The sequence below is a fragment of the Ranitomeya imitator genome, chromosome 1 (genome assembly GCF_032444005.1).
Source record: "Ranitomeya imitator isolate aRanImi1 chromosome 1, aRanImi1.pri, whole genome shotgun sequence".
Lineage (NCBI taxonomy): Eukaryota > Metazoa > Chordata > Amphibia > Anura > Dendrobatidae > Ranitomeya > Ranitomeya imitator.
The window spans coordinates 70,046,567-70,073,644 of NC_091282.1; the positions used below are offsets into that span (position 1 = coordinate 70,046,567).

Below are 27,078 nucleotides of genomic sequence, written 5' to 3' on the forward strand. Positions count from 1 at the left end.
GTGCTTTACGGTAGGGTTGTATATCCTGGTTACGGAAGGTGAGGACGGTAGTGGAGAGAGTCGGGTGTGGAGACGCTGCAGGCTGGCAGGGGACGTATGTGCGTGACCTGGTGTGGTGTGGTGTGTAACCTATGCCTCATGTATTTTATTAATGTTTTTATCTCCTGCAGGATGCAGTCAGAGCCTTACTGTTGGTTGGGTGAATTGGGGCTTTCCTTGTGGGGTGTACTTACATAATGCTGGGTGTCACTAATAGGCAGCACCCCGGACGCTACGCGTCCCTGTGTGACCAACGCCCTGTGCAAGCCTCCTCTGTGAGGGTTTGTAATACAAGGCGACCCCCGTCCATGACGCTGGTGAGGGGTCCTGGCGCCATCAGCATTTTGCCTCTGACAATGCTGATAATGGTTTCATATTTACATTGTTTTTTCTTACGTTGTTTACAGGTTCAGCAGCAAAATGAAAGATCCCAATCATAAAATACAACGCAGCGAGGAGCCCCGGTGTGAATACAGTTATCAGCAGCTGCAGAAGTGCTAAAACTGGCACAACAGAGGGCACCAAAGTGGGCACCGAAGGGCGTTATTGAAAGGGTTAAATAGCAACGCAGACACACAGATAGGGATGCTCCACATCTAACCAGGCGACTCCAGCCGGGACCAAACCAGTTATGGGCATGAGAACTGGCATCAACGTGGGCAAATAGCCATTTTTTTTTTCAGATATTTGCGTAAGTGGTGTTTTTAAGGGGTTAAATGACTTTGGGCCACTGATCTCACACCACCATTACACGCATACTGATGCATATCATCAAATTCGGGTCACTCCAGCCTGATCCCAATGTGTTCTGGGCATCAAAGTGGGCAAAGGCTGCGAGGCATCACTATGTATGTAATGGTGGTGTGAGACGAGTGGCATAAAGTAATTTAACCCCTTAAAAATACAAGATGCTTATTCAAATCTGGGAGAATCAGCTATTTTCCCACTTTTGATGCCAGTAACGGGAGTGACCTGAATTTGACAATCACAATTTCTCTATCGCCTTTCATTGGGGGACACAGGAACCATGGGTGTATGCTGCTGCCACTAGGAGGCTGACACTATGCAAATATAAAAAAAGTTGGCTCCTCCTCTGCAGTGTACACCCCACCGACAGGAAGAAAGATCTTCAGTTTAGCTTAGTGTCAGTAGGAGGTGGACACGGGTCTTTCATTAGACCCTTATCTACCTCAATGTGCGTCGTTCCTTTTCAGGTTTTCCGGAAGGGATACAGGGTGAGCAGTCACACCTGTAGTCCCACAATACGGACTATGAGTACGGCGTGTACTGCCACCCCGTATCCTCATAGATCCCTCACCAGGACCAAGATCCTAGCCCACAAGCGTGCTCAGAAGTCCGGTCCTGCATCCGTCCCCCACCCACTCGCCCACCAGAGCCTGTCGGTTTGGAGGAGACGAGGACGTCCATCAGCTCCCTGGACGTCTGAAATTTTCCCCAGAATGAGGTTAGTAAGGACAGCGTGGGATGTTTTAGGTAAGTATTCCAAAGTACCTCTGAGTCCTTCCTCAGTCCCAGGGCAGTCATTTGGGGGTCCCTTGGGATATTTTTCCAGGCTGCCTTCACTTTCACATGGGGCGGGGGTCTTCGCCCCTTTCGCGTGGCAGCCGCGCTATGGCGGCTGCGCTGTTATTGGCCTTACAGGCGGCCGCGTTGCCCTTTTTCCCCCGGCCGCATTGTGCTCTGGCCTGGTGCGGCGGTCGTGTGACCTGCGGCCGCACTGTTTCTGCCCCGGCGCGGCGGCCTTAGGTAGCCGCGCCGATTCCCTCTTACGGCCGCACTTTTCTGCTCGCTGGCAGCCGCGCCGCTTTCTACGGCGGCACAGTTTCTTCTGGCGCAGCGGCTTTGCTGGCACCGCGCCGCTTCCTCTCCCGGCCTCACTGTGCCCTTTTGCCTCAGCGCGGCGGCCTTGCAGGCAACCGCGCCGCTTTTCCTGACGTCGGCACTTTACCCGCCGCCACGGCCCTTCCGGGTGGCCTCCAGCCTCAAATTTAGGCCCCGGCTTCTCCCGGGGCCTACTTCCGGCTTCCTCCTCCGGCCACACCGTGCCCTTTTGCCGCGGCGCGGCAGCCTTGCAGGCAACCGCGCCGTTTTTCCCGCCGCCGCGGCCCTTCCTGGCGGCCACCGGCCTCAAATTTAGGCCCCGGCTTCTTCCGGGGCCTACTTCCGGCGCCGCGTCCCCTCCCACTTCCTCTCTCTCGGGCGGGCTTTTCTCCCGCCCGATTATCACGGCAAGCTCCGCCCACCGCCGCCATCTTGGTGCTCCTGGCCTGGCGTTAAGCCCGCCCACCACTCCCAGGCAGCCACAGATACTTATTTCTGAGCCAGGAACGTTTCTCTTTGCCCATCTTAAGAGCGCAATTTTCTGGCGTCCTCACATCTCCCACTGGCCTGCAGGCAAGCTACATCGGACAAGAGAGTCCATCAGATGTCTGCCTGTTCTCCTAGGGGCTATCGTTCCTGAGGAGCATCTTCCAAGCCGTGCAGCCTTCCATCCGGAAACCGCAGCGTCTGCCGTGAGTACCTCTACACCGCAGTTTTACTTAATCCCCTGCCAGACCCCCCCCCCCCCCACCCCCCCCCCGTCCCCTACTCTCCAGACATTTCCCTCAGGGGCCCCTTCGGGCTAATTTTAAAGGTGGTCTCTCCCGGCCTCCTACTTTGTCCTGTGCCTTACTGAAACACTTTCAGGGTTCGTCTTGTAACCCCAAGCTTCCCTCAGGCAGGCCCGCAGCAACCCACATTATGTTCACCGCCTAAGACTCCCCTGCTGCTCCGCCTCAGAGTGAAATTCCCTCCCTAGGCTGGGCCTCCCCTCTGTCTCTTTCAGTAGCGAATCTCACACGGGTGTCCCAGACCCTTGTGTCCGTGCTTGATTAGTTGCCCCTGCGGACTTCCGTAGTAGCCAGCGGGTCGCTAGAAGCTCCGTTCGAGTCTTCCATGCAGGCCGCGAAAGATCCAGATGGGAATGCCGGTCTGAGTTCTCTTCTCGGTCCATCTTGCCTCACGGTCCTTCTCTGTGGTCGACTTCCCCCTGATCCCCTTCCCGGAGTCAGGCGAGGCCTCGGAGGATAATTTGGGGCCGAAGTTGAACCAAATCATAGCATGAGGGATATGGTTCAAAGCTTCATTGGAGCGTCCAATCTGACCTGTGGCATCAAAGATCCCTCTACGGAACCTGCAGATCAGGCGGTTTCGTTTAGACGGTCTAAACTACCTCCCAAGGGATTCGCTCCTCATCCTGACTCGAGGATCTTCTGGCCAGAGAAAGAGAGAATTCGACCAGACATTCTCAAAGAGGCGAGCGTCTTGGAGTCTCATATTTCCTTCCTCCGGATCTCATCGCCAACCGGAATGAGAGGTGATAGAGAACGACCTCTCCCTCTGTGGATCCGCCGACTGCTAGACTTGCCACCAACACAGTCCTCACGCTGTCCGGTGGGGCGAATCTGACAGATTCCATCAATAAGATCATGGAATCCTTCGCGAATTCGGTTTTCGCAGCTGCCGCATCATCCCTCTGCCCGGCTTTCGCTTCCATTTGGGTTTCGAAGTCTATCCGAAGGGGCTAAACAACTCCGTTGGGGCATTCAGGCTGGAGCTCCACCAGACTTGCTGGCGAAAGTTGCCACCCAGATTACTCGCTCTGTTTGGCTCAAGGGTCATCAAGAAGTCCCTTACGAGCCTGCCTTTTTCAAGGATCACGTCTTTTCGGTTCCAAGCTGGACTAAATTATCAAGGATGCCACTGGTGGCACCAGTTCTCTCCTTAGGCGGCAACTTCGGTCCTTTCGGCCCTCTTTTTCTTCGTTTTTGCGGCATTTGACCCCTTTTTTCGCAACAGCAGAGGCCACAGGCACGTTAAGAGAAGAAGGTAGTCTTCGACTCACTCCTTCCTGGCGTTCCCGCTACTCCTAAGGTGGATTCTCCAGGTCCAGGACTGGAAATTCCACCTAGGCAGGACCCACGACTAGGCCCCTGCCCGTTTCCTAGGCTGGGCAGCCGTTCTCCTGTTCCCCAGGGACGTCTTTGTCTCCTCAACAGAGAACGCATGGGCCAGGGAACTTGTATCCTCTGGAGACAAAATAGATTAATTTCACGGTCCTGGGATCGTTTTCTCTAATCCCAACCTCCAAGAGAACCCGTTCTAGTCCTGGGTTTCTTTACAGCCATTGTTTCCCTCCTTAAATCCGGGGTAACATTCCCGTCCCTGAACAGGAACGGTTCAACGGTTCACAGGCTTCTCTTCGAACCTATTTGTACTGAAAGAGGACGACAAGGTTCGTCCCAGTCCGGATCTGAAATTGCTGAACAGGAAGTTTCGTCTGAGACTCTTCAGGTTGATATTCCCTCGTTCAGTAATCACTTCCATGGAGGCTCGGGAATTTCGGTTTCAGGCTCCCGAAAGTCTATCCCTCTTCCCCGACAGTCTAGCCGTTGCGGCGGCTCGTCAACAGGAAGAAGTTCCGTCTTGTTGCTCCAGGGTTCTCGGCTCCCCTCCTTGCTGATGGACCATAAAGGTCCTAAGGAGGTTGGTTGCAACATCGGAAGCAATTTTTCCCTTCGCCCGTTTCATTCAAGACTTCTTCAGCAGGCTATTCTATCACAGGAGGACAGGTCTGTCTTCTCCCTGCATCGTCCGATCCGTCTTTCTACCGGGATCAAACGGTTCCTCCACTGGTGGCCGAGGTCCCTGCTCTTATCCCAGAGCACATACCTCACAGCATATCCTTCCTTCCAGTTTCCTGGCAGGTGGTGACGACGGTCTCCAGCCTTCTCGGCGGAGGCGTGGGGCTTTGTCACCTGTTCTTTTCATCGTGGTTGGTCGGCACAGGAGTCCTCTCTGCCAATCAATGTCCTCGAGCTCCGGATCTTCTTTCTATCTTTCCTTCACTGGGTAAGGATTCTCAGCAGCCTGCCAATTCGAATCCAGACAATGACACAGCAGTGGCATATGTCAACCACCAGGGGTGGACGCGGAGTTCTCTGGCCTTGGCCGAGATTCCAGGATCCTCTTTTAGACAGAGGCAACGGTCCTGGTGAGATCCTCAGTGCAGGTCCCTGGCGTGGACATTTTGGCCGCCGTCTTCCTCGGGCCTCGCGGCAGGGGAATGGTCCTTACTTCAGAAGGTCTCTTATCGGATTGCTCTTCGTTGGGGGACTCCAGAGGTGGTCCTCACGGCGTCCCGATTGAACAGAAAGGTCCATCGGGTCGTCCCAAGGTCCCGCGATTCTCTCGCAGTGGTGTTGACATTTTGGCCATTCCTTGGTCGCAGTTCCTGCTCCCCTATTGATTCCCACACCTTCCATTGCTTTCCAAACTGTCGTAAAAGATCAAGGCGGGATGGGTGCCGGTCATTCTGATCATCCCGGATTGGCCCAGGAGGTCTTGGTTTGCAGGCATCGTCACTCTTCTCGCGGACACCCCTGGTGCCTTCCAAACAGACCCGATCTGCTGTCTCAGGGTCCGATCTGCCACCCGAAATATCGGTCGCTCAGTTTAACGGCGTGGCTGTGGACTCCACAGTTTTAAGAGCGTCCGGCCTTTCGGCCCGGATGAGTCACACTATAATCCAGGCTAGGAAGCCTTCGTCTTCTTCCAGGATCTACTATCGTACCTGGAAGGCTTACTTTCGTTGATGCGAGTCCAACCGCTTTTCACTTATGTCCTTTTTCCCTGCCTTCCATTTGGTTTTCCTTTGGGCAGGACTGGATTCGGGCTTCGCTCTCAGTTCCCTAAAGGGCCAGGTTCCTGCGCTCTTCTTCCCTTTAAGAAGACTTTATCTTCTCAGCCACAGGTTAAGACCTTCCTTCAAGGAGTAGTCCACGCTGTCCCTCCGTACAGGGCCTCTGTGGATTCATGGGATTTAAAGGTTGTGTTGGTTGTTCTTAGGGGTTCCCCCTTTTGAGCTTCTCAGGGAGTTTTCCCTGTCAGTTCTAACTCGGAAGGTGGCTTTTCTCAGGTCCATCTCTTCGATCCTCCGCGTTTTTGAGTTGACGGCCATTTCCTGCCGACCTCCTTTCTTGATTTTCCACCAGGATAAGGTGGTCCCAGGCCTCCGCCTTCCTTCCTTCCTTTCTCGAGGTGGTTTTCATCTTTCCACCTCAACGAGGACATCGTTCTACCTTCCTTTTGTCCAGCTCCGACTCATCCTCTGGAGCGATCGTTGAACAGGCTGGACCTCGTCAGGGCAGTGAGGATCTCCCTGGCTAGCACGGCCGCTTTCCGAAAGATGGATTCTCTTTTCGCCATCCCTGATGGCGTGCGTAGAGTCCTGCCGGCTTCCAAGGCGACGATTGCTCGCTCGATCAGAACTGCAATTTTGGAAGCTTACCAGGTCAAGCACGGAGGGCCCCTCCTGAGATGAAGGCTCACTCTACCCAGGCAGTCGGCGCTTCCAGTGCGGTACGTCACAGGGCTTTCGCCGACGGCTTTGCAAAGCGGCAACCTGGTCTTCCATCCACACGTTTCGCCGAACTACGGCGGACTCCAGCCTGGGCAGAAGGATCCTGCAGGCGGCAGTGGTGAGTCCTCTCACCTGATGGAAGTCTGTTTTTCCCACCCCAGGGACTGCTTTGGGACGTCCCATGGTTCCTGTGTCCCCCAATGAAAGGCGATAGAGAAAACAGGATTTTTGATTGCTTACCGTAAAATCTGTTTCTCGGAGCCTTCATTGGGGGACACAGCACCCTCCCAAGTTGAACAGCTCTGTTTACTGTATACGTTTGAGTTCTTTGAACACTCTTTGGGTGTTTGAATCTGTTAATCTGTGAAGCGCCGTGGATTTTGTTGGCGCTATATAAAGTTTATTATTATTATATTATTATTCTTTCTCTTTTACACGTTGCTTCTCCTACTGCTTTCTCACTAACTGAAGATCTTTCTTCCTGTCGGTGGGGTGTACACTGCACAGGAGGAGCCAACTTTTTTTATATTTGCATAGTGTCAGCCTCCTAGTGGCAGCAGCATACACCCATGGTTCCTGTGTCCCCCAATGAAGGCTCCGAGAAACAGATTTTACGGTAAGCAACCAAAAATCCTGTTTTTTTGATGGTCACGTGAGATCCGTGGCCTTTAGTCATTTAGCCCCTCAAAAAAAGTTACTTATTCAAATCCTTGAAATTGGCTGTCTGCCTACTTTGATGCCCGTTCTCATGCCCATAATACCGTGTAGGCCTGGCTGGAGTGACCTGAATTAGATATGGAGTCTCACTATCTGTTTGCATTGTGAGATCAGTGACCCAAAGTTATTTAAACCTTTCAATAATGCCCTTCATTGTCCACTTTGATGCCCATTTTTGTGCCAGTTTTATCATTTTTGTCGCTGCTTTTAAGGTCATGTTCACACAGTGCGTTTTTTACTGCGGAACCGCAGCGGTTTTGCCGCTGCGGTTCCGCAGCTGTTTTCCATGCAGGGTACATAACAATGTAACCCTATGGAAAACAGTCACTGCTGTGCACATGATCCGTAATTTCGTTTAAAAAGCTGCGCAGAGTAGCTGCGGCAAAAAGGAAGGAGCATGTCACTTCTTTTTCCTGAACCGCAGCGGTTCTGCACCCATAGACCTCCATTGTGAGGTCAAAATCGCAGTAAAACCCGCAGATCAAAAATATATCTGCGGGTTTTACTGCGATTTGATGTGCAGAACCGCTGCAGCAGGAAGTGCGGGGGAGCGGGCGGAAGTGCGTGGGCGGAGTGTGGCTGCCCCCCCGTGCTCCAATCCCGCCCCCCCGTGCTCCGATGCCCCCCCCCCAGTGCTCCGATGCCCCCCCCCCCCGTGCCCTAATCTCCCCCCCTTATACTTACCCGGCGTCCCGGTGTCCGTCCGGCCGTCTTCTCCCTGGGCGCCGCCATCTTGCAAAATGGCGGGCGCATGCGCAGTGCGCCCGCCGAATCTGCCGGCCGGCAGATTCGCTCCAAAGTGCATTTTGATCACTGAGATAGGTTATATCTCAGTGATCAAAATAAAAAAATAGTAAATGACACCCCCCCCCACTTTGTCACCCCCATTGGTAGGGACAATAAAAAAATTAAGAATTTTTTTTTTTTTTTTTTTCACTAAGGTTAGAATAGGGGTAGGGTTAGGGTTAGGGGTAGGGTTAGGGTATTTTCAGCCATTTTAGCCCTAAAAAGCTTCCTAGGAAACACACAGTCTCTGCATAGAAAACTGCATAAAAAAAGGATAAAAAAACGCATCAAAAAACGCATCAAAAAAGGACAAAAAAAGGACCAAAAAAAGGACCTGCGTTTTCTGCCAAGAGCTGCAGTTTTTTAAAAAAACTGTCCTGAAAAAAAAAGGATGGAAATCCTGAACGTGTGAACATACCCTAAGCGTTTTCACATCAGGAATCCTCGCCGCATCGTATTTTAGTTTGTGTTGTTAAACCTGTAAATAAACAAATAATTATCTGAATAAGAAACCAACTTTTGCATCGTCTACCCCCACCTGCATTCTTCTAGCATGAATGTGGTAAATCCGTCGGCATTATTTTTTTCATGATGTTTCTGTGTGAAAAGGCATTATATACGTAATATCTTGTGTATTCTGCTGGTGCAGTCACTGTGTACATACAGTGGGGCAAAAAAGTATTTAGTCAGTCAGCAATAGTGCAAGTTCCACCACTTAAAAAGATGAGAGGCGTCTGTAATTTACATCATAGGTAGACCTCAACTATGGGAGACAAACTGAGAAAAAAAAATCCAGAAAATCACATTGTCTGTTTTTTTAACATTTTATTTGCATATTATGGTGGAAAATAAGTATTTGGTCAGAAACAAAATTTCATCTCAATACTTTGTAATATATCCTTTGTTGGCAATGACAGAGGTCAAACGTTTTCTGTAAGTCTTCACAAGGTTGCCACACACTGTTGTTGGTATGTTGGCCCATTCCTCCATGCAGATCTCCTCTAGAGCAGTGATGTTTTTGGCTTTTCGCTTGGCAACACGGACTTTCAACTCCCTCCAAAGGTTTTCTGTAGGGTTGAGATCTGGAGACTGGCTAGGCCACTCCAGGACCTTGAAATGCTTCTTACGAAGCCACTCCTTCGTTGCCCTGGCGGTGTGCTTTGGATCATTGTCATGTTGAAAGACCCAGCCACGTTTCATCTTCAATGCCCTTGCTGATGGAAGGAGGTTTGCACTCAAAATCTCACGATACATGGCCCCATTCATTCTTTCATGTACCCGGATCAGTCGTCCTGGCCCCTTTGCAGAGAAACAGCCCCAAAGCATGATGTTTCCACCACCATGCTTTACAGTAGGTATGGTGTTTGATTGATGCAACTCAGTATTCTTTTTCCTCCAAACACGACAAGTTGTGTTTCTACCAAACAGTTCCAGTTTGGTTTCATCAGACCATAGGACATTCTCCCAAAACTCCTCTGGATCATCCAAATGCTCTCTAGCAAACTTCAGACGGGCCCAGACATGTACTGGCTTAAGCAGTGGGACACGTCTGGCACTGCAGGATCTGAGTCCATGGTGGCGTAGTGTGTTACTTATGGTAGGCTTTGTTACATTGGTCCCAGCTCTCTGCAGTTCATTCACTAGGTCCCCCCGCGTGGTTCTGGGATTTTTGCTCACCGTTCTTGTGATCATTCTGACCCCACGGGGTGGGATTTTGCGTGGAGCCCCAGATCGAGGGAGATTATCAGTGGTCTTGTATGTCTTCCATTTTCTAATTATTGCTCCCACTGTTGATTTCTTCACTCCAAGCTGGTTGGCTATTGCAGATTCAGTCTTCCCAGCCTGGTGCAGGGCTACAATTTTGTTTCTGGTGTCCTTTGACAGCTCTTTGGTCTTCACCATAGTGGAGTTTGGAGTCAGACTGTTTGAGGGTGTGCACAGGTGTCTTTTTATACTGATAACAAGTTTAAACAGGTGCCATTACTACAGGTAATGAGTGGAGGAAAGAGGAGACTCTTAAAGAAGAAGTTACAGGTCTGTGAGAGCCAGAAATCTTGATTGTTTGTTTCTGACCAAATACTTATTTTCCACCATAATATGCAAATAAAATGTTAAAAAAACAGACAATGTCATTTTCTGGATTTTTTTTTCTCAGTTTGTCTCCCATAGTTGAGGTCTACCTATGATGTAAATTACAGACGCCTCTCATCTTTTTAAGTGGTGGAACTTGCACTATTGCTGACTGACTAAATACTTTTTTGCCCCACTGTACATTACATTACTGATCCTGAGTTACATCCTGTATTATACCCCAGAGCTGCACTCACTATTCTGCTGGTGCAGTCACTGTCTACATACATTACATTACTGATCCTGAGTTACATCCTGTTTTATACCCCAGAGCTGCACTCACTATTCTGCTGGTGCAGTCACTGTCTACATACATTACATTACTGATCCTGAGTTACATCCTGTTTTATACCCCAGAGCTGCACTCACTATTCTGCTGGTGCAGTCACTGTGTACATACATTACATTACTGATCCTGTACTGATCTTGAGATACATCCTGTATTATACCCCAGAGCTGCACTCACTATTCTGCTGGTGCAGTCACAGTGTACATACATTACATTACTGATCCTGCACTGATCCTGAGTTACATCCTGTATTATACCCCAGAGCTGCACTCACTATTCTGCTGGTGCAGTCACTGTGTACATACATTACATTACTGATCCTGAGTTACATCCTGTATTATACCCCAGAGCTGCACTCACTATTCTGCTGGTGCAGTCACTGTGTACATACATTACATTACTGATCCTGAGTTACATCCTGTATTATACCCCAGAGCTGCACTCACTATTCTGCTGGTGCAGTCACTGTATACATACATTACATTACTGATCCTGAGTTACATCCTGTATTATACCCCAGAGCTGCACTCACTATTCTGCTGGTGCAGTCACTGTGTACATACATTACTGATCCTGAGTTACATCCTGTATTATACCCCAGAGCTGCACTCACTATTCTGCTGGTGCAGTCACTGTGTACATACATTACATTACTGATCCTGAGTTACATCCTGTATTATACCCCAGAGCTGCACTCACTATTCTGCTGGTGCAGTCACTGTGTACATACATTACTGATCCTGAGTTACATCCTGTATTATACCCCAGAGCTGCACTCACTATTCTGCTGGTGCAGTCACTGTGTACATACATTACATTACTGATCCTGAGTTACATCCTGTATTATACCCCAGAGCTACACTCACTATTCTGCTGGTGCACTCACTGTGTACATACATTACATTACTGATCCTGAGTTACATCCTGTATTATACCCCAGAGCTGCACTCACTATTCTGCTGGTGCAGTCACTGTGTACATACATTACATTACTGATCCTGAGTTACATCCTGTGTTATACTCCAGAGCTGCACTCACTATTCTGCTGGTGCACTCACTGTGTACATACATTACATTACTGATCCTGAGTTACATCCTGTATTATACCCCAGAGCTGCACTCACTATTCTGCTGGTGCAGTCACTGTGTACATACATTACATTACTGATCCTGAGTTACATCCTGTATTATACCCCAGAGCTGCACTCACTATTCTGATGGTGCAGTCACTGTGTACATACATTACATTACTGATCCTGAGTTACATCCTGTGTTATACTCCAGAGCTGCACTCACTATTCTGCCACACCTAACGGTGCTTTGCAGCCTCACTCTTCCACAGCTGGGCCTCACCCCCTCGATGCTGACGTCTAGTGTAGAAGTGCACCCCTGAAATGTTGGTCAGGTCTGTATTATTGAGAAGTATGAGCCTGGGCTGATGGGAGCGAGTGCTGGTGGACGCCATCCTCCTCACCTCCCTGTGCTTCACCGTCACGCAGATTAATGGAGCTGCCCGGTGTCACACACAAACAGATCTGACTTTAATATTATAAGCCGGGAAGCCTCATGTGGTGCAGAGAAGAATGGAAGGGTTCAGTAGACCTTCTCTTACTGGTAGGACTGGAGTCGCTCCTTGTGTGCGCCCTCATCTAATGGTGACCCTGTGCTTCTCTCTAGGTCCAGTGTTGTGTCCAGATGGGAGATAAGAATGAAAACCTAATGGCTTCTCATATCGAGAAAATCACCCTGGGAATAAGCAAGATTCTGGGTGAGTGACCATGTGTGGTCGGACTTACAGTGCTGAGCAAAAGTTATGCTGCACAGTAAGAATGGTGCAAAATGGAAGTGGTAATAGTTTATTATTAATTAACAATTAAATAAGCAAAAGAGAAATCTAAATCTCATCAATATCCCTTTGCCTTCAAAACAGTCCCAGTTCTCCTAGCTACACTTGTACTCTGTTTTTGATGGAAGACCCTTATTCATCACTCAGTGCCATCAGGGAGACGTATCATCGGCTCCACATTTTTTCTGCCATAGAACAATAACCCCAAATATCCAACAATGTATAGAAGAGCACGGAGTCCTGGAAGTGATGATACGGACCCCACAGATTCCTGATCTCACATCATCCAGTCTGTCTGAGATCACATGCAGAGACAGAAGGATTTGCACGAGTGACATCCTCAGAAGATCTGTGGTCAATCCTCCAGCATGTTTGGAGCAACAACCTGCTGTGTGCCTTCAAAAACTGTGAGCAAGTGTACAAATGCTTCTCGGAAAATGAGAATCTAAAAAGTTAAATGACTTTTGGGTTTTCATTGGCTGTAAGCCATAATCATCAACATTAACAGAAATAAACGCTTGAAATAGATCCCTCTGTTTGTAATGACTCTATATAATTTATGATTTTCACTTTTTGTAGTGAAGAACAGTAATAAATTAACTTTTTGATGATATTCTAATTTTGTGAAAAGCACCTGTATCTAAAGGAAGTGATGATAAAGGAAAGGGCGGTCACCAAATATCAATGTGATTTAGATCTTTTTCTTTTCTTCATTCACTTTGCTTTTTGTTAATTGCTAAAAATAAACTCTTAACACTTCTATGTTTTTATAACATTCTTAGTTTGCAGATTTTTCTCCACACCTTAATCGTTTGCACAGTTTAGTATATATGGAGGATAATCTGTAATGTTAGTCGTATGCATAAGAGAAGCCAGTGCTCCACATCACTTCCCTACCTGCGAGATCAGCGGTACGTGAATTTTGCCATTGCCGCTTCTCTCCAGGATTAAAAACGATCACTCTGTTGTGACTTTTCCCATATTTTTCTGTATGAGAGGAGTGGATTGCTCACCTCCTCTTTCTGCCTGGGTACCTAAAAACCAAGTCACCACTGATCAGATATCCCATTGCTATAACCTATATGCATGTTGCTGGAGTATCCCTTTATATGGGCACTATGGGTGGGGACGATCGCCTTCATTACTAAGCAAAGAGTGACTATAGCCCTCCATGCAGAGCTGCTACACGTGACCACCCGATTGTATTGCCACACAGCTGACTGACATATTACAGACTTTTTAGGAAATTTGTGTAACATTTTTAGGGCCCTAAAGCCAATAATAAGCGTTCCAGTACATCTACCACTCTGATTTCTGTCTCTTACACCTCTGCATGTTTTTCGAGTCCCTTTTCGCTCCTTGTCTACATGAAAATCGCTGCTGTACAAATATCACTGATCGCAAAGTACGTTCCCACGATCACTCCTGATTGTATCCTGCTCCATTGTAGCCATGATCAGTCTTCTAGGATCCTATCTCCTGTGTGTGGTCGTGTCTCCCAGTAATACTAAGGAGCAGGGCTGTGGAGTCAGTAAGCCAAACCTCTGACCCCTCAATATCCCTTACTCCGACTCCACCGCACTGATCACTACTGAGCATGTGCATAAAGTGCAGCACAGATTCATCTCAACTCCGACTCCCCAGCACAGGGCACTACTGAGCATGTACATAAAGTGCAGCACAGATTCATCTCCACTCCGACTCCCCAGCACTGGTCACTACTGTGCATGTACATAAAGTGCAGCACAGATTCATCTCAACTCTGACTCCACAGCACTGGTCACTACTGAGCCTGTACAGAAAGTGCAGCACAGATTTGTCTCAACTCCAACTCCCCAGCACAGGGCACTACTGTGCATGTGCATAAAGTGCAGCACAGATTCATCTCCACTCCGACTCCCCAGCACTGGTCACTACTGAGCCTGTACTGAAAGTGCAGCACAGATTCATCTCCACTAAAATCTGAGATCCTTAGATCAGGAACAGGACAGATATTTCTAGGACATTTCATAACTTTCCCATATTCTTATGAAAAAATTTCCAACACATCCTGCGTTGTACTACTGTACCGAAGTTATCAAATATTATTGGAGTCTGTCCATTTTATACTGATTCCACCAAAATGAACACCAACTCCACAGCCCTGCTAAAGGGAATAAATATATTGGTTGACTTCTGATGCATCCTTGTTTTCTTATCATCGGGAAGGCACAGTTTTCAGTCTCTTCATGAATCGTGACATTTTGGTCTCCTTTAAATGTGGAGAAGAGTAATCATGATGTTCTTATTTATTAGAGTCATCTCCTGGTGTGACTGATGTGAAGATTGAGGAGAAGCCTCCTGCCGAGCGTCACACTTTGGTCTCTTGGGAGCAGGTGAGCGAGATCAAACATCATAACCAATATGTGCAGTTTACATATGCATTACTTACCCCGTACTGATCCTGTAACATAGTAACATAGTTAGTGAGGCCGAAAAAAGACATTTGTCCATCCAGTTCAGCCTATATTCCATCATAATAAATCCCCAGATCTACGTCCTTCTACAGAACCTAATAATTGTATGATACAATATTGTTCTGCTCCAGGAAGACATCCAGGCCTCTCTTGAACCCCTCGACTGAGTTCGCCATCACCACCTCCTCAGGCAAGCAATTCCAGATTCTCACTGCCCTAACAGTAAAGAATCCTCTTCTATGTTGGTGGAAAAACCTTCTCTCCTCCAGACGCAAAGAATGCCCCCTTGTGCCCGTCACCTTCCTTGGTATAAACAGATCCTCAGCGAGATATTTGTATTGTCCCCTTATATACTTATACATGGTTATTAGATCGCCCCTCAGTCGTCTTTTTTCTAGACTAAATAATCCTAATTTCGCTAATCTATCTGGGTATTGTAGTTCTCCCATCCCCTTTATTAATTTTGTTGCCCTCCTTTGTACTCTCTCTAGTTCCATTATATCCTTCTTGAGCACCGGTGCCAAAAACTGGACACAGTACTCCATGTGCGGTCTAACTAGGGATTTGTACAGAGGCAGTATAATGCTCTCATCATATGTATCCAGACCTCTTTTAATGCACCCCATGATCCTGTTTGCCTTGGCAGCTGCTGCCTGGCACTGGCTGCTCCAGGTAAGTTTATCATTAACTAGGATCCCCAAGTCCTTCTCCCTGTCAGATTTACCCAGTGGTTTCCCGTTCAGTGTGTAATGGTGACATTGATTCCTTCTTCCCATGTGTATAACCTTACATTTATCATTGTTAAACCTCATCTGCCACCTTTCAGCCCAAGTTTCCAACTTATCCAGATCCATCTGTAGCAGAATACTATCTTCTCTTGTATTAACTGCTTTACATAGTTTTGTATCATCTGCAAATATCGATATTTTACTGTGTAAACCTTCTACCAGATCATTAATGAATATGTTGAAGAGAACAGGTCCCAATACTGACCCCTGCGGTACCCCACTGGTCACAGCGACCCAGTTAGAGACTATACCATTTATAACCACCCTCTGCTTTCTATCACTAAGCCAGTTACTAACCCATTTACACACATTTTCCCCCAGACCAAGCATTCTCATTTTGTGTACCAACCTCTTGTGCGGCACGGTATCAAACGCTTTGGAAAAATCGAGATATACCACGTCCAATGACTCACCGTGGTCCAGTCTATAGCTTACCTCTTCATAAAAACTGATTAGATTGGTTTGACAGGAGCGATTTCTCATAAACCCATGCTGATATGGAGTTAAACAGTTATTCTCATTGAGATAATCCAGAATAACATCCCTCAGAAACCCTTCATATATTTTACCAACAATAGAGGTTAGACTTACTGGCCTATAATTTCCAGGTTCACTATACTCCAGAGCTACACTTATTTTATCGATATTGGATACAGTATAGATAACGGTCACTCACATCTGAGCAGCATATTCCTGTGTAACTAAAGAAGTCTACAGAAGAAGGAGCAGAACTTGGTAAATACATGACCTTACAGCCAGTTTGTTGACTTGTAAAACAGGGGAGGAAAAATTATGCTAATTGATTACCTAATTAAACAATGTGGGTTGGTCTGCACACCATTTTTCCCCTTTAACTGTGAATGCTGGCTTGGGGGACATTTGTTAACTATTAAAACGGGTAGATACCTCCATGGACAGAGATTCAACCAAGACATCCAAACATGTAAAGAACCAGAGACTCTCTACAGGACAGCAGCCAAGACATCATGGCTCCATCACGAGGGACACAGATGTGTCATTCTACAGGACCACGGCCCTGGCTGGAAGAATACAGATCTGCTCCATTGACCATCACAAATCCCATGGATACATTTGGGGTAATCAGGATTTGGACCCTCTGGTCGCCTGAGCCCCATAGATACGTTTGTGGAGACCAGGAATGGGACCTGCCGGTCGCCTGCCTCCATGGATATGATCAGAGAAGCCAGGTTGTGACCCTCTGGCCAACTGTCCTTGTACCTCATTGGAATGTCATCTTCCTAAGCTTGTTGTTACCTCCTCTCTGTGCGTGCCACAGGCGGGGTATTCAGCCCTGGAAGTTCTGAATTCACAGCTGTTCTTATCCTGGCGAGTCAGCAGGAGGGTGACACTCTGTAATGTGCACCATCTTAGGTATTTTGCTGGGATTGTTCTATGTGTTATTTGATTGTTTTATGGTTTAATAAAGTATTGCCACACTGTTTTACCCTCACTCTGCATTACACCCACAATAAAAAGAAAGGAGGCATTTGGTGGGATGATCCCTGGCCCATGCGGTTTCGGCTAGGACCAGGGCACCTGCTAACAACTGGTGTCTCCACATCCATTTCTACTCATAAACACAAATGACCTCAACACAGTATGATGCCCAAACTGTGATCCCAATTCAGCCTTCTACACAGTATAATGGGCTCCACATAGTCCACCATACAGTATAGTGGGCCAGAGTTTGACATGTGATGTAACTGGACGCTTACACTTTGTGCAGTGCCCAAATCACCTATGATACCCCCCTTCTCCTTAAGAAGTTTTGAGTTTATTAAATACTAATCCCATTCATTTCTGCAGAATTCAAGCTGATGGCCACGTGCATCGGATGTCATCAGTTCCAATAGTTTTTTTTTTTCTATTACATTTACTTTTTTTTTTTTTTGATTGATTAAAAATACTTTGCAAATGGCTTCTTTTGCCGTCTTTTTTTCAGTACGGATGAGCTGCACATCAGTGGATGCAACTGTATGATGTAAAATCTACCACAAGGGGGCAGTAGTGGATCAGGTTCATTACGGACAGATGGTTTTCTGTTACAGTGTGTTATTCTAAGCCTATAATTTGGTGCAGGTGAGCAAAGAAAATTAGACTCTGACCCTGCAAAGCAAAAGTGAGATTATAGGGTTATGTAACACATTGTGTAGCCAGCTGTGTGAGTCAGTCACACAGCGAGATGACAGGAGCGCAGGTAGACCTCACTAAATCTGCCTGCCATTATACATGTTCCCTGTTTGGAAGTCGGTAGAGCAGAGGTCCCCATTCAGGATCCGCATCTTATGTGGCGAGAGTGGAGAAGGTCACACAAAGCATCTGCCGTCCGTTCCTGCATTGCACATAGAACCTATTAGTCTGAATGGAGACCATGTTTTACAATAACTTAAAGCCGTGCCCCAACCTCTCCCCGCTGCGATCTGTGTCCTATATTCACCCTCCCCGGGTCCAGTGTTGAGTCTCCGCCACTGCCAGGTGTCACATCAACAGTGCTACAGCCAATAACTGAGCTCAGCGGCTTGAACTGAGTAGACCACTCTAGTCGCTGACCTCACCGATTGTCTGCAGCGCTGCCGACAATAACAGGCATTGGGAGTAGCGGTGGAGACTCAGCACTGGACCCGAGGAGGGTGAGTAAAACGCATTACAGCTCGGGAAGAGGGGTCAACCAATTTACTGGAAAAAAAAATGTATTTTATAATCCATGAACTTACACTGCTGGTCATGCGTCACAATGTGCAGGTATTACTGCTGTAATAATGATTGCCTGCCTTTTTCTTGTCTAGAAATACTCCTGTATGTTACCGGAAGATCTGAAGAACTTCTATCTGATGACCAATGGCTTTCACATGTCCTGGTCTGTGAAGCTGGATGGTGCGTCTTTTCCTCTATTCCATGCGTCTTCTCCTCTGTTCCTGTGCGTCTTCTCCTCTGTATCTGTGCGTCTTCTCCTCTGTTCCTGTGCGTCTTCTCCTCTATTCCATGCATCTTCTCCTCTGTTCCTGTGCGTCTTCTCCTCTGTTCCTGTGCGTCTTCTCCTCTGTTCCTGTGCGTCTTCTCCTCTATTCCATGCGCCTTCTCTGTTCCTGTGCGTCTTCTCCTCTGTTCCTGTGCGTCTTCTCCTCTGTTCCTGTGCGTCTTCTCCTCTGTTCCTGTGCGTCTTCTCCTCTGTTCCTGTGCGTCTTCTCCTCTGTTCCTGTGCGCCTTCTCCTCTGTTCCTGTGCGTCTTCTCCTCTGTTCCTGTGCGTCTTCTCCTCTGTTCCTGTGCGTCTTCTCCTCTGTTCCTGTGCGTCTTCTCCTCTGTTCCTGTGCGTCTTCTCCTCTGTTCCTGTGCGTCTTCTCCTCTGTTCCTGTGCGTCTTCTCCTCTGTTCCTGTGCGTCTTCTCCTCTGTTTCTGTGCGTCTTCTCCTCTGTTCCTGTGCGCCTTCTCCTTTGTTCCTGTGCGTCTTTTCCTCTGGGTCCCGTGCGTCTTTTCCTCAGGGTCCCGTGCGTCTTTTCCTCTGGTTCCCGTGCGTCTTTTCCTCTGGGTCCCGTGCGTCTTTTCCTCTGGGTCCCGTGCGTCTTTTCCTCTGGGTCCCGTGCGTCTTTTCCTCTGGGTCCCGTGCGTCTTTTCCTCTGGTTCCCGTGCGTCTTTTCCTCTGGTTCCCGTGCGTCTTTTCCTCTGGGTCCCGTGCGTCTTTTCCTCTGGTTCCCGTGCGTCTTTTCCTCTGGGTCCCGTGCGTCTTTTCCTCTGGGTCCCGTGCGTCTTTTCCTCTGGTTCCCGTGCGTCTTTTCCTCTGGTTCCCGTGCGTCTTTTCCTCTGGTTCCCGTGCGTCTTTTCCTCTGGTTCCCGTGCGTCGTGCTCCCGGCCATAGTTCTGGAAAGTTAATGATTTTTATGATTTAATGGTTAGAACTTTTTTTTTTTCCTCTGACAGATAGCCCAGTTCAGGTTGGCTTGATGGTAGTCAATAGCATTTCCAATCTGATTCACTTAAAAGGATCCTCGTCCTACTCGCTGCCCAATTCCCCGACCCTCGCAGACCTGGATGACGACTCTGACGAGGAAGGTACAGAAACTAATGGTTATGTGGATTCTCTCTCGGCCCCAGCCTTTGCCACCTCTGATAACTTCACAATCTTGACACTTGGCAGTCACTACACACACAGCATAACAGACCAAACCAATAAACAATGTGCATGACGTGAAAATAAAGATATATGTTCCTTTATTGAAGTTCAAACTTCATAAAACTGCTTGTATAAAAAGGGGAAAAACAAAAAAGTACACTATCACAGAAAAAGAGAGGTGGGTGAGACAAATGTGCTGCTGAATGGTTAAATAAGACAAATGAATAAATACAAAACAGCATCAGGTACATCGATAGCAAAGACAGCAAAATGTAGATAAGAAGCAAGAGAGGACCTGCCTGAAAGAGTTGTAAAATTGAAAAAAAAAAAACAGCCCCCAACAAATAAAGATAAGCAACACATTAATCCAAGTCTAAAGAAAGAAATGGCATGGAAAGGATCACCCACCAGCACACAATGTGATGCGAGTTTTGCCAGTTGCTTCTTCTGGGGTTGTTGGCTGTTTTTTGTTTTTTTTCTCTATCTATATGTATATAATATTAGTGCCTGATGTCAAAACAATTGACACAAGCAATACACAGTCAAATGTAAGAAATCAATCACCAATGCTATGATGAAGCCGGTGCATGCCCATAAAGGTCTGCTGTGCCAAGTAACAGATTGCATCCTGGTCAAGTGGGTTAAGATACCAACCTCTATGCAGAAAAGCAATAGTCACATGGCTGTTGGCCTGGGCGTGCTGACAGACGTGGCCACACGTCATCCCACACAGCCGGGAATATAATACTACAAACAGGACGCAATCGTAAGCAACGTAAATGCAAAATGGCGCACCAAGTAATCATGATTAAATGGTAAACTGACATGATCGCCAGTCACGTGACCCTTCCTTCTGTGAGTACACTTTGGTCCCTTAACCCGCTTGTACACGATCTAACATCGCGTGACGCTCCTGCCCTTTATGTGTATATGCCGCTGCCTGAGATCTTGTGTGTGTTGGTTCATACACCGTTGTGTTTCTTATTTTTTGCCCTTTGCAGCTTTTTTTTTTCAAGCAGGTACTTATCTGCATTGTGCTGGCTTTGCATTTTATAGCTAAACCTATCATGTCCTATTGATGTACCTGTCTGTTAGACTGTTTTTATCTATTTATTTACTCATATATGTTATGTGATCACTCAGCAGCACATTTAGACACCCACCAATCTACTTTTTTGGCCCACACTAAGTGTAAAACTCCGTTTTGCCACAAAACAGCTTATTAATGTGTTTCTTTTCTTCTCCTTTCTTCCTTTTAAGGTCTCTCGGAAAAGCCACATTTTGATTCCCGGAACATGATCTTTGAGTTGGATTCTTGTGATGGAAATGGGAAAGTGTGTCTGGTTTACAAAAAGCACGCAGCAGGTTGGCAGAGGCTTCATACTGTTTGTGTGTGGTATAACAGAGGAGCCGATCTCCGCAGGGGGGGAGCGATAGCTGGGTTTATTTTGTCACATGAGCAGGTCCCATTATCCATTGTAATGTCTCTGGTGGTTGTTTGTATACTGGTTGTACTGGAACTTGTGCCTAATGCACCAGACCTGCGGAAACATGTGCCTCTCCAGACACACAGAATGAGTGAGGTCAGTGCTGGGAAGCCAGCTGTCACATGTAGTTCTCACACTCTACTCTATGGATCTCTGTATCACTTATTGTAATCAATTAGTGTTCATATTCCCGTAATTAACTAGTGAGCAAATCACCCTATGTAATGAGCGGACAAGTATTGCCATGTATAATTGATCTTACAGGTATGTAGTCTGGGAGGGTCTGCGTCACCTTATAGTCATCCTTCTATTTAGGAAACAGGAACACATGGGCTACTTGCACAGTGAACAAGTCTGTATGATCATGTTCACACACCACCAAGAAACCTGAAGACACAAAAGAGAATAGTAAAACCAAAAACACTCAGTTTGAAAAAATGTTGCAGTAATCCGCAAGTGCTAGTAAAAGATGTAAAAAACAGGGTATTTGGTTGATACGTTTTTTGCAAAAAATGTATACTAAGCTGCTCTAGCAATCTTCACGGTATACCCTTATCAGAGCAGTCCTAACTAATGTATGCAATCCCTATCTGATGTATTTAAAAACCTGATCATCTGTATATAACCTGTGTGAACAGGGTTCAGAGAGGAAAAATCCATGTGTGCATACAGGGTAGAACAGCTCTTGTGCAGATAGCCCAAGAGGAGTGGTGGAACTCCCCAGTCTTGTAGACACAAGAGAACAATTATGGAAACAGGAACACATGGGCTACTTGCACAGTGAACAAGTCTGTATGATCATGTTCACACACCACCAAGAAACCTGAAGACACAAAAGAGAATAGTAAAACCAAAAACACTCAGTTTGAAAAAAATTTGCAGTAATCCGCAAGTGCTAGTAAAAGATGTAAAAAACAGGGTATTTGGTTGATACGTTTTTTGCAAAAAATGTATGCTAAGCTGCTCTACCAATCTTCACGGTATACCCTTATCAGAGCAGTCCTAACTCTCACCCTATGTAATGAGTGGACAAGTATTGCCATGTATAATTGATCTTACAGGTATGTAGTCTGGGAGGGTCTGCGTCACCTTATAGTCATCCTTCTATTTAGCCACTAAACACCCTGGGTAGTCGATGGATGTCCGCTCTGTCCCTGGGTAGCGGCTGGTCGTCTGCTCTGTCCCTGGGTAGGCACTGGATGTTCGCTCCATACCTGGGTAGCGGCCGGTCGTCCGCTCCGTCCCTGGGTAGCGGCCGGTCGTCCGCTCCGTCCCTGGGTAGCGGCCGGTCGTCCGCTCCGTCCCTGGGTAGCGGCCGGTCGTCCGCTCCGTCCCTGGGTAGCGGCCGGTCGTCCGCTCCGTCCCTGGGTAGCGGCCGGTCGTCCGCTCCGTCCCTGGGTAGCGGCCGGTCGTCCGCTCCGTCCCTGGGTAGCGGCCGGTCGTCCCAAAGGACCTGCCTTGCCCCACGGTGGTGTCATGTAATGTAGCTATTCTGTTATTATCTCATCGTGTTTGGGGGATTCCATAGTAATGTATTATAACATTTGCCTACAAAGCAGTACATTTAGGCTTGATCACACAGAATCTGGTCCCGTGTTCTTCTTCCACCAGGGCAGACGACATGCGAGCCTACCATCTGGTTCCTGGACCGTGCGCTCTTCTGGCATTTCCTTACAGACACCTTTACGGCTTATTACCGCATACTTCTGTGTCACCTGGGGCTACCACAGTGGCAGTACTCCTTCACCAGCTACGGGCTGAGCCCAACCGCCAAGGTCTGCAGTCTCTTATCTCACTGTGCAAAAAGTAACTCAGTATAAGATCACAATTCTACATGACGTCCTCACTGACATTACCTGTACGGTCCTGGGCTACTGCCTGCATTATACTCCAGTCTGCAGGAGCTTGTTCTAGTATTTTTGCAAACATCACCTTTACACCAGGAACTCTACAGTAATTTGATGTGAGAAAAAGTAACTGTTCCCAGCATGATGTGTGTCTGACCACAAAATGTATCTATTTCCAATAACAGCTAACAGTGGTGAGTGCAGCTCTGGAGTATAGTACAGGATGTAACACAGGATCAGTAATGTAATGTATGTACAGTGACTGCACCAGCAGAATAGTGAGTGCAGCTCTGGGGTATAATACAGGATGTAACTCAGGATCAGTAATATAATGTATGTACACAGTGACTGCACCAGCAGAATAGTGAGTGCAGCTCTGGGGTATAATACAGGATGTAACTCAGGATCAGTAATATAATGTATGTACACAGTGACTGCAACAGCAGAATAGTGAGTGCAGCTCTGGGGTATAATACAGGATGTAACTCAGGATCAGTACTGTAATGTATGTACACAGTGACTGCACCAGCAGAATAGTGAGTGCAGCTCTGGGGTATAATACAGGATGTAACTCAGGATCAGTAATGTAATGTATGTACACAGTGACTGCACCAGCAGAATAGTGAGTGCAGCTCTGGGGTATAATACAGGATGTAACTCAGGATCAGTAATGTAATGTATGTACACAGTGACTGCACCAGCAGAATAGTGAGTGCAGCTCTGGGGTATAATACAGGATGTAACTCAGGATCAGTAATGTAATGTATGCACACAGTGACTGCACCAGCAGAATAGTGAGTGCAGCTCTGGGGTATAATACAGGATGTAACTCAGGATCAGTAATGTAATATATGTACACAGTGACTGCACCAGCAGAATAGTGAGTGCAGCTCTGGGATATAATACAGGATGTAACTCAGGATCAGTAATGTAATGTATGTACACAGTGACTGCACCAGCAGAATAGTGAGTGCAGCTCTGGAGTATAACACAGGATGCAACTCAGGATCAGTAATGTAATGTATGTACACAGTGACTGCACCAGCAGAATAGTGAGTGCAGCTCTGGAGTATAATACAGGATGTAACTCAGGATCAGTAATGTAATGTATGTGCACAGTGACTGCACCAGCAGAATAGTGAGTGCAGCTCTGGGGTATAATACAGGATGTAACTCAGGATCAGTAATGTAATGTATGCACACGGTGACTGCACCAGCATAATAGTGAGTGCAGCTCTGGGGTATAATACAGGAGGTAACTCAGGATCAGTAATGTAATGTATGTACACAGTGACTGCAACAGCAGAATAGTGAGTGCAGCTCTGGAGTATAATACAGGGTGTTTTTCAATGTGACACAGCTGTCTTCCCCGGTGATAGTGATAAATCATCCTTTCCTCATCTGTGTTCACAGTTTCTATATTTTGGTATATATCTGAGCAGCTGAGAGAGCGTGCAGGCAGTTGATTTAGTGGAGAGTCACTTATCCTGGTGAAGAACACGATAGATATTGTCTCCTAAGCCTGAAATGGCTGATATCTGGGATCACTGGGTCCTTGTAGTACAGTGCATGTTATGTGAACCTTAGGCATGCAGGACCATAGGTTTAGGGATGCCATCACTTATCTTGTGCAGATGTTGATCATTTATCCCTGAACTTTGTCATTCTCCTGACAGCAATGGATGAACATATACAAACCCATCACGTTCTGCCCGCTGCAGCTGTCCGAGGAGCCGGACTCTTTTATCAACAAACTGGACCCAAACAAGATTTTCAAGGGCAAAAACAAGACCCCAGTAACCAAGAAGAAATTACCAGGCCCACCCACAGGGTATCAGAAGAACCCTCTTCCTTCCTCCAAAAAATCAGAGCAGTCTGGTGCGCCCCGTAAATGATTATTACCTGCCCCTCATCATGAAGGGTTCCAGATGGTGGTAAAATAGAGGAACGGAATCTATCCACGTGACCCTGGTCAAGCAGTCACATCAGTAGGATCATCAGTAGGATCCCCGACACCTCTTCTGATTTGTAGGCTTAACATCGTTTTTTTGGAATGACACACACTAAGCAGAGCAGCCGGGGATTCCCGTAGATAGAAGACGGGATGAAGGACCTGACAAGACCTCTGGACTTGGGTCCTGTGAGTTAGTTCACCTGTCTCTACTGTATATCTAAAATAATCGCCAGTGCAATCTGAAATGTAAATTGGCTGCAGTAGTTTTTAGAATTTGGAGTCAAAGGGTATTTAAATTGTTCTTTACGAAAAACCAAGTCACCTGTCCATTGGTTGTGTCTGATACTGCAGCTCCGCTCCATTATAAGAGATTTTTTTGGATATTTTGGAGCTAAAAAAAACAAACTCGGTCCCTTTCTGCTAAAACATAGATTTAAAACCTAGCATTTTGAATGTCTGGAATCCGCTATATGGAGCTTCTTATATTGTATTATATTCTTGTTATATATTGTTTGACTCCGATCTCTCCTTCACCTCCCATATACAATCTCTTGCCCGCTCGTGCCGCTTACACCTAAAGAACATCTCTAGAATCCGCCCTTTTCTCACCATGGAAACAACAAAAACCCTCACTGTCGCCCTGATCCACTCCCACCTGGACTACTGCAACGCTCTATTAATTGGCCTCCCCCCTCACTCGACTTTCCCCTCTTCAGTCCATCCTTAATGTGACAGCCAGGGTCGTCCATCTGGCTAATCGTTACTCGGACGCGTCCGCTCTTCGCCAGTCGTTACACTGGCTGCCCATTCATTACAGGATACAATTCAAAGTACTTGTTCTCACCCACAAAGCTCTCCACAGTGCGGCACCCCCTTACATCTCCTCCCTCACTTCTGTCTATCGGCCTAGCCGACCGCTGCGCTCTGCAAATGACTTTTGACTGACCTGTGCACTAATCCGTACCTCCCACTCCCGACTCCAAGACTTCTCCCGTCCTGCACCAATCCTCTGCAATGCTCTACCCCAAGAAATTAGGACCATCCACAATTTGCATAGTTTTAGGCGCTCGCTCAAAAGACTTTTGTTCAGAGCGGCCTACCACGTTCACTAATCAAAGTCATTTTATGTTTGTGTGTGTGCAGCCCATTCAGTATCTCCATCTATCCCCCACCCCCTGAAGATGGCTGGACCATCATTGTAAATACATCATTGTAAATACACACCTGTACTTTGTATCTCCCCCACCTCATTGTAGATTGTAAGCTCTCACGAGCAGGGTCGTCTTATTGTGCTTTAATTATTCTATTGTTAACGTTGTTACTTATGACTGTTGTGTTTGAAACTGTTAAACTGTAAAGCGCTGCGGAATATGTTGGCGCTTTATAAATTATATATTATTATTCTACATTCAGCATGTATTCACAACGAAATGAGTTTTATGGAGCACGCTCACTGAAATGCAGAGCGATCCACTAATATACAACCAACCTCCTTAGATGCTACAGTCCAGCAACCCCAGCATTTAAACAGTTAGACAGAAGGAGAATGCTCCCTCAGTCACAAAACTGGCATCTGCAAAACATGATCCTTTGGTTCCGGCTGGTAACCTAATAAAAGCCTTTAATTGTGCCATCATAGTACTAATAATAAGCCCATCCAGGGGAAAGGACTTCATAGGAAATCACAGACTAATACAGTGTATTGTAACCAGGATCAAACATATTTTCAAATTTCCTAGAGGGACTAAAAAAATGTAATATGTTCAAAAATATTTTTTTAAAAAAGAACAAACATTAAAATGTTCCCATTTATAACATAAAAAAATCAAAACAAAAAAAATGGTTATCTCCATGACCATAAAAGTAGGAACTAATCCATTCATCTTGCGTGGTGAATGTCATGAAATAAAAATGACAGAATTGTTGTTTTTGTGGCCACTTTTCTTTCCAGATATAGTAAAACTAAAAAGTGATCAAAAACTTGCATATGTTGAGGAAGGATCTAAAGTGATCCTTCACGGTTGACTCAGTGATTTCCAAATTAATCTACAGGGCGTTGCCGGCAACTGAAAATGACCAGACGGAGACGTATGCCTCTGTGTGGGGGATCGAGCAGATCTCTGGGCCCCCGTTTTATGTGTATGAGTTTTCATAGTCATAGAAATTATACTTCAACCAATCAGCA

At 46.8% G+C, this 27,078-nt stretch overlaps 1 protein-coding gene across 5 annotated transcripts; it reads left to right on the forward strand.

Annotated features, from left to right (window-relative positions):
• TPGS2 (tubulin polyglutamylase complex subunit 2) lies at positions 1-26,286 on the forward strand. 5 transcript variants are annotated; one of them, XM_069747466.1, is made up of 8 exons: positions 1-38; positions 12,063-12,153; positions 14,527-14,606; positions 18,283-18,370; positions 19,413-19,544; positions 20,866-20,970; positions 22,704-22,867; positions 24,616-26,286. In XM_069747466.1, exons 2-8 carry the CDS (start codon positions 12,081-12,083, stop codon positions 24,832-24,834), a joined length of 861 nt encoding a protein of 286 aa, XP_069603567.1. In that variant the 5' UTR covers positions 1-38; positions 12,063-12,080; the 3' UTR covers positions 24,835-26,286. The 5 variants fall into 5 exon arrangements, with proteins under 5 accessions (XP_069603567.1, XP_069603549.1, XP_069603577.1 ...); XM_069747448.1 differs by having other exon boundaries at positions 32-120; XM_069747476.1 differs by lacking the exon at positions 1-38 and adding an exon at positions 49-94.
• Positions 26,287-27,078: the final 792 nt, after the last annotated feature.

Coding starts and splice junctions, on each gene's coding strand:
- TPGS2 (XM_069747448.1), top strand. CDS start 97: ATGTGCGTGACCTGGTGTGGTGTG. Junction 121..12,062: donor GCGTGACCTGGTGTGGTGTG/GTGTGTAACCTA, acceptor GCTTCTCTCTAG/GTCCAGTGTTGTGTCCAGAT. Junction 22,868..24,615: donor GGCTGAGCCCAACCGCCAAG/GTCTGCAGTCTC, acceptor TTCTCCTGACAG/CAATGGATGAACATATACAA.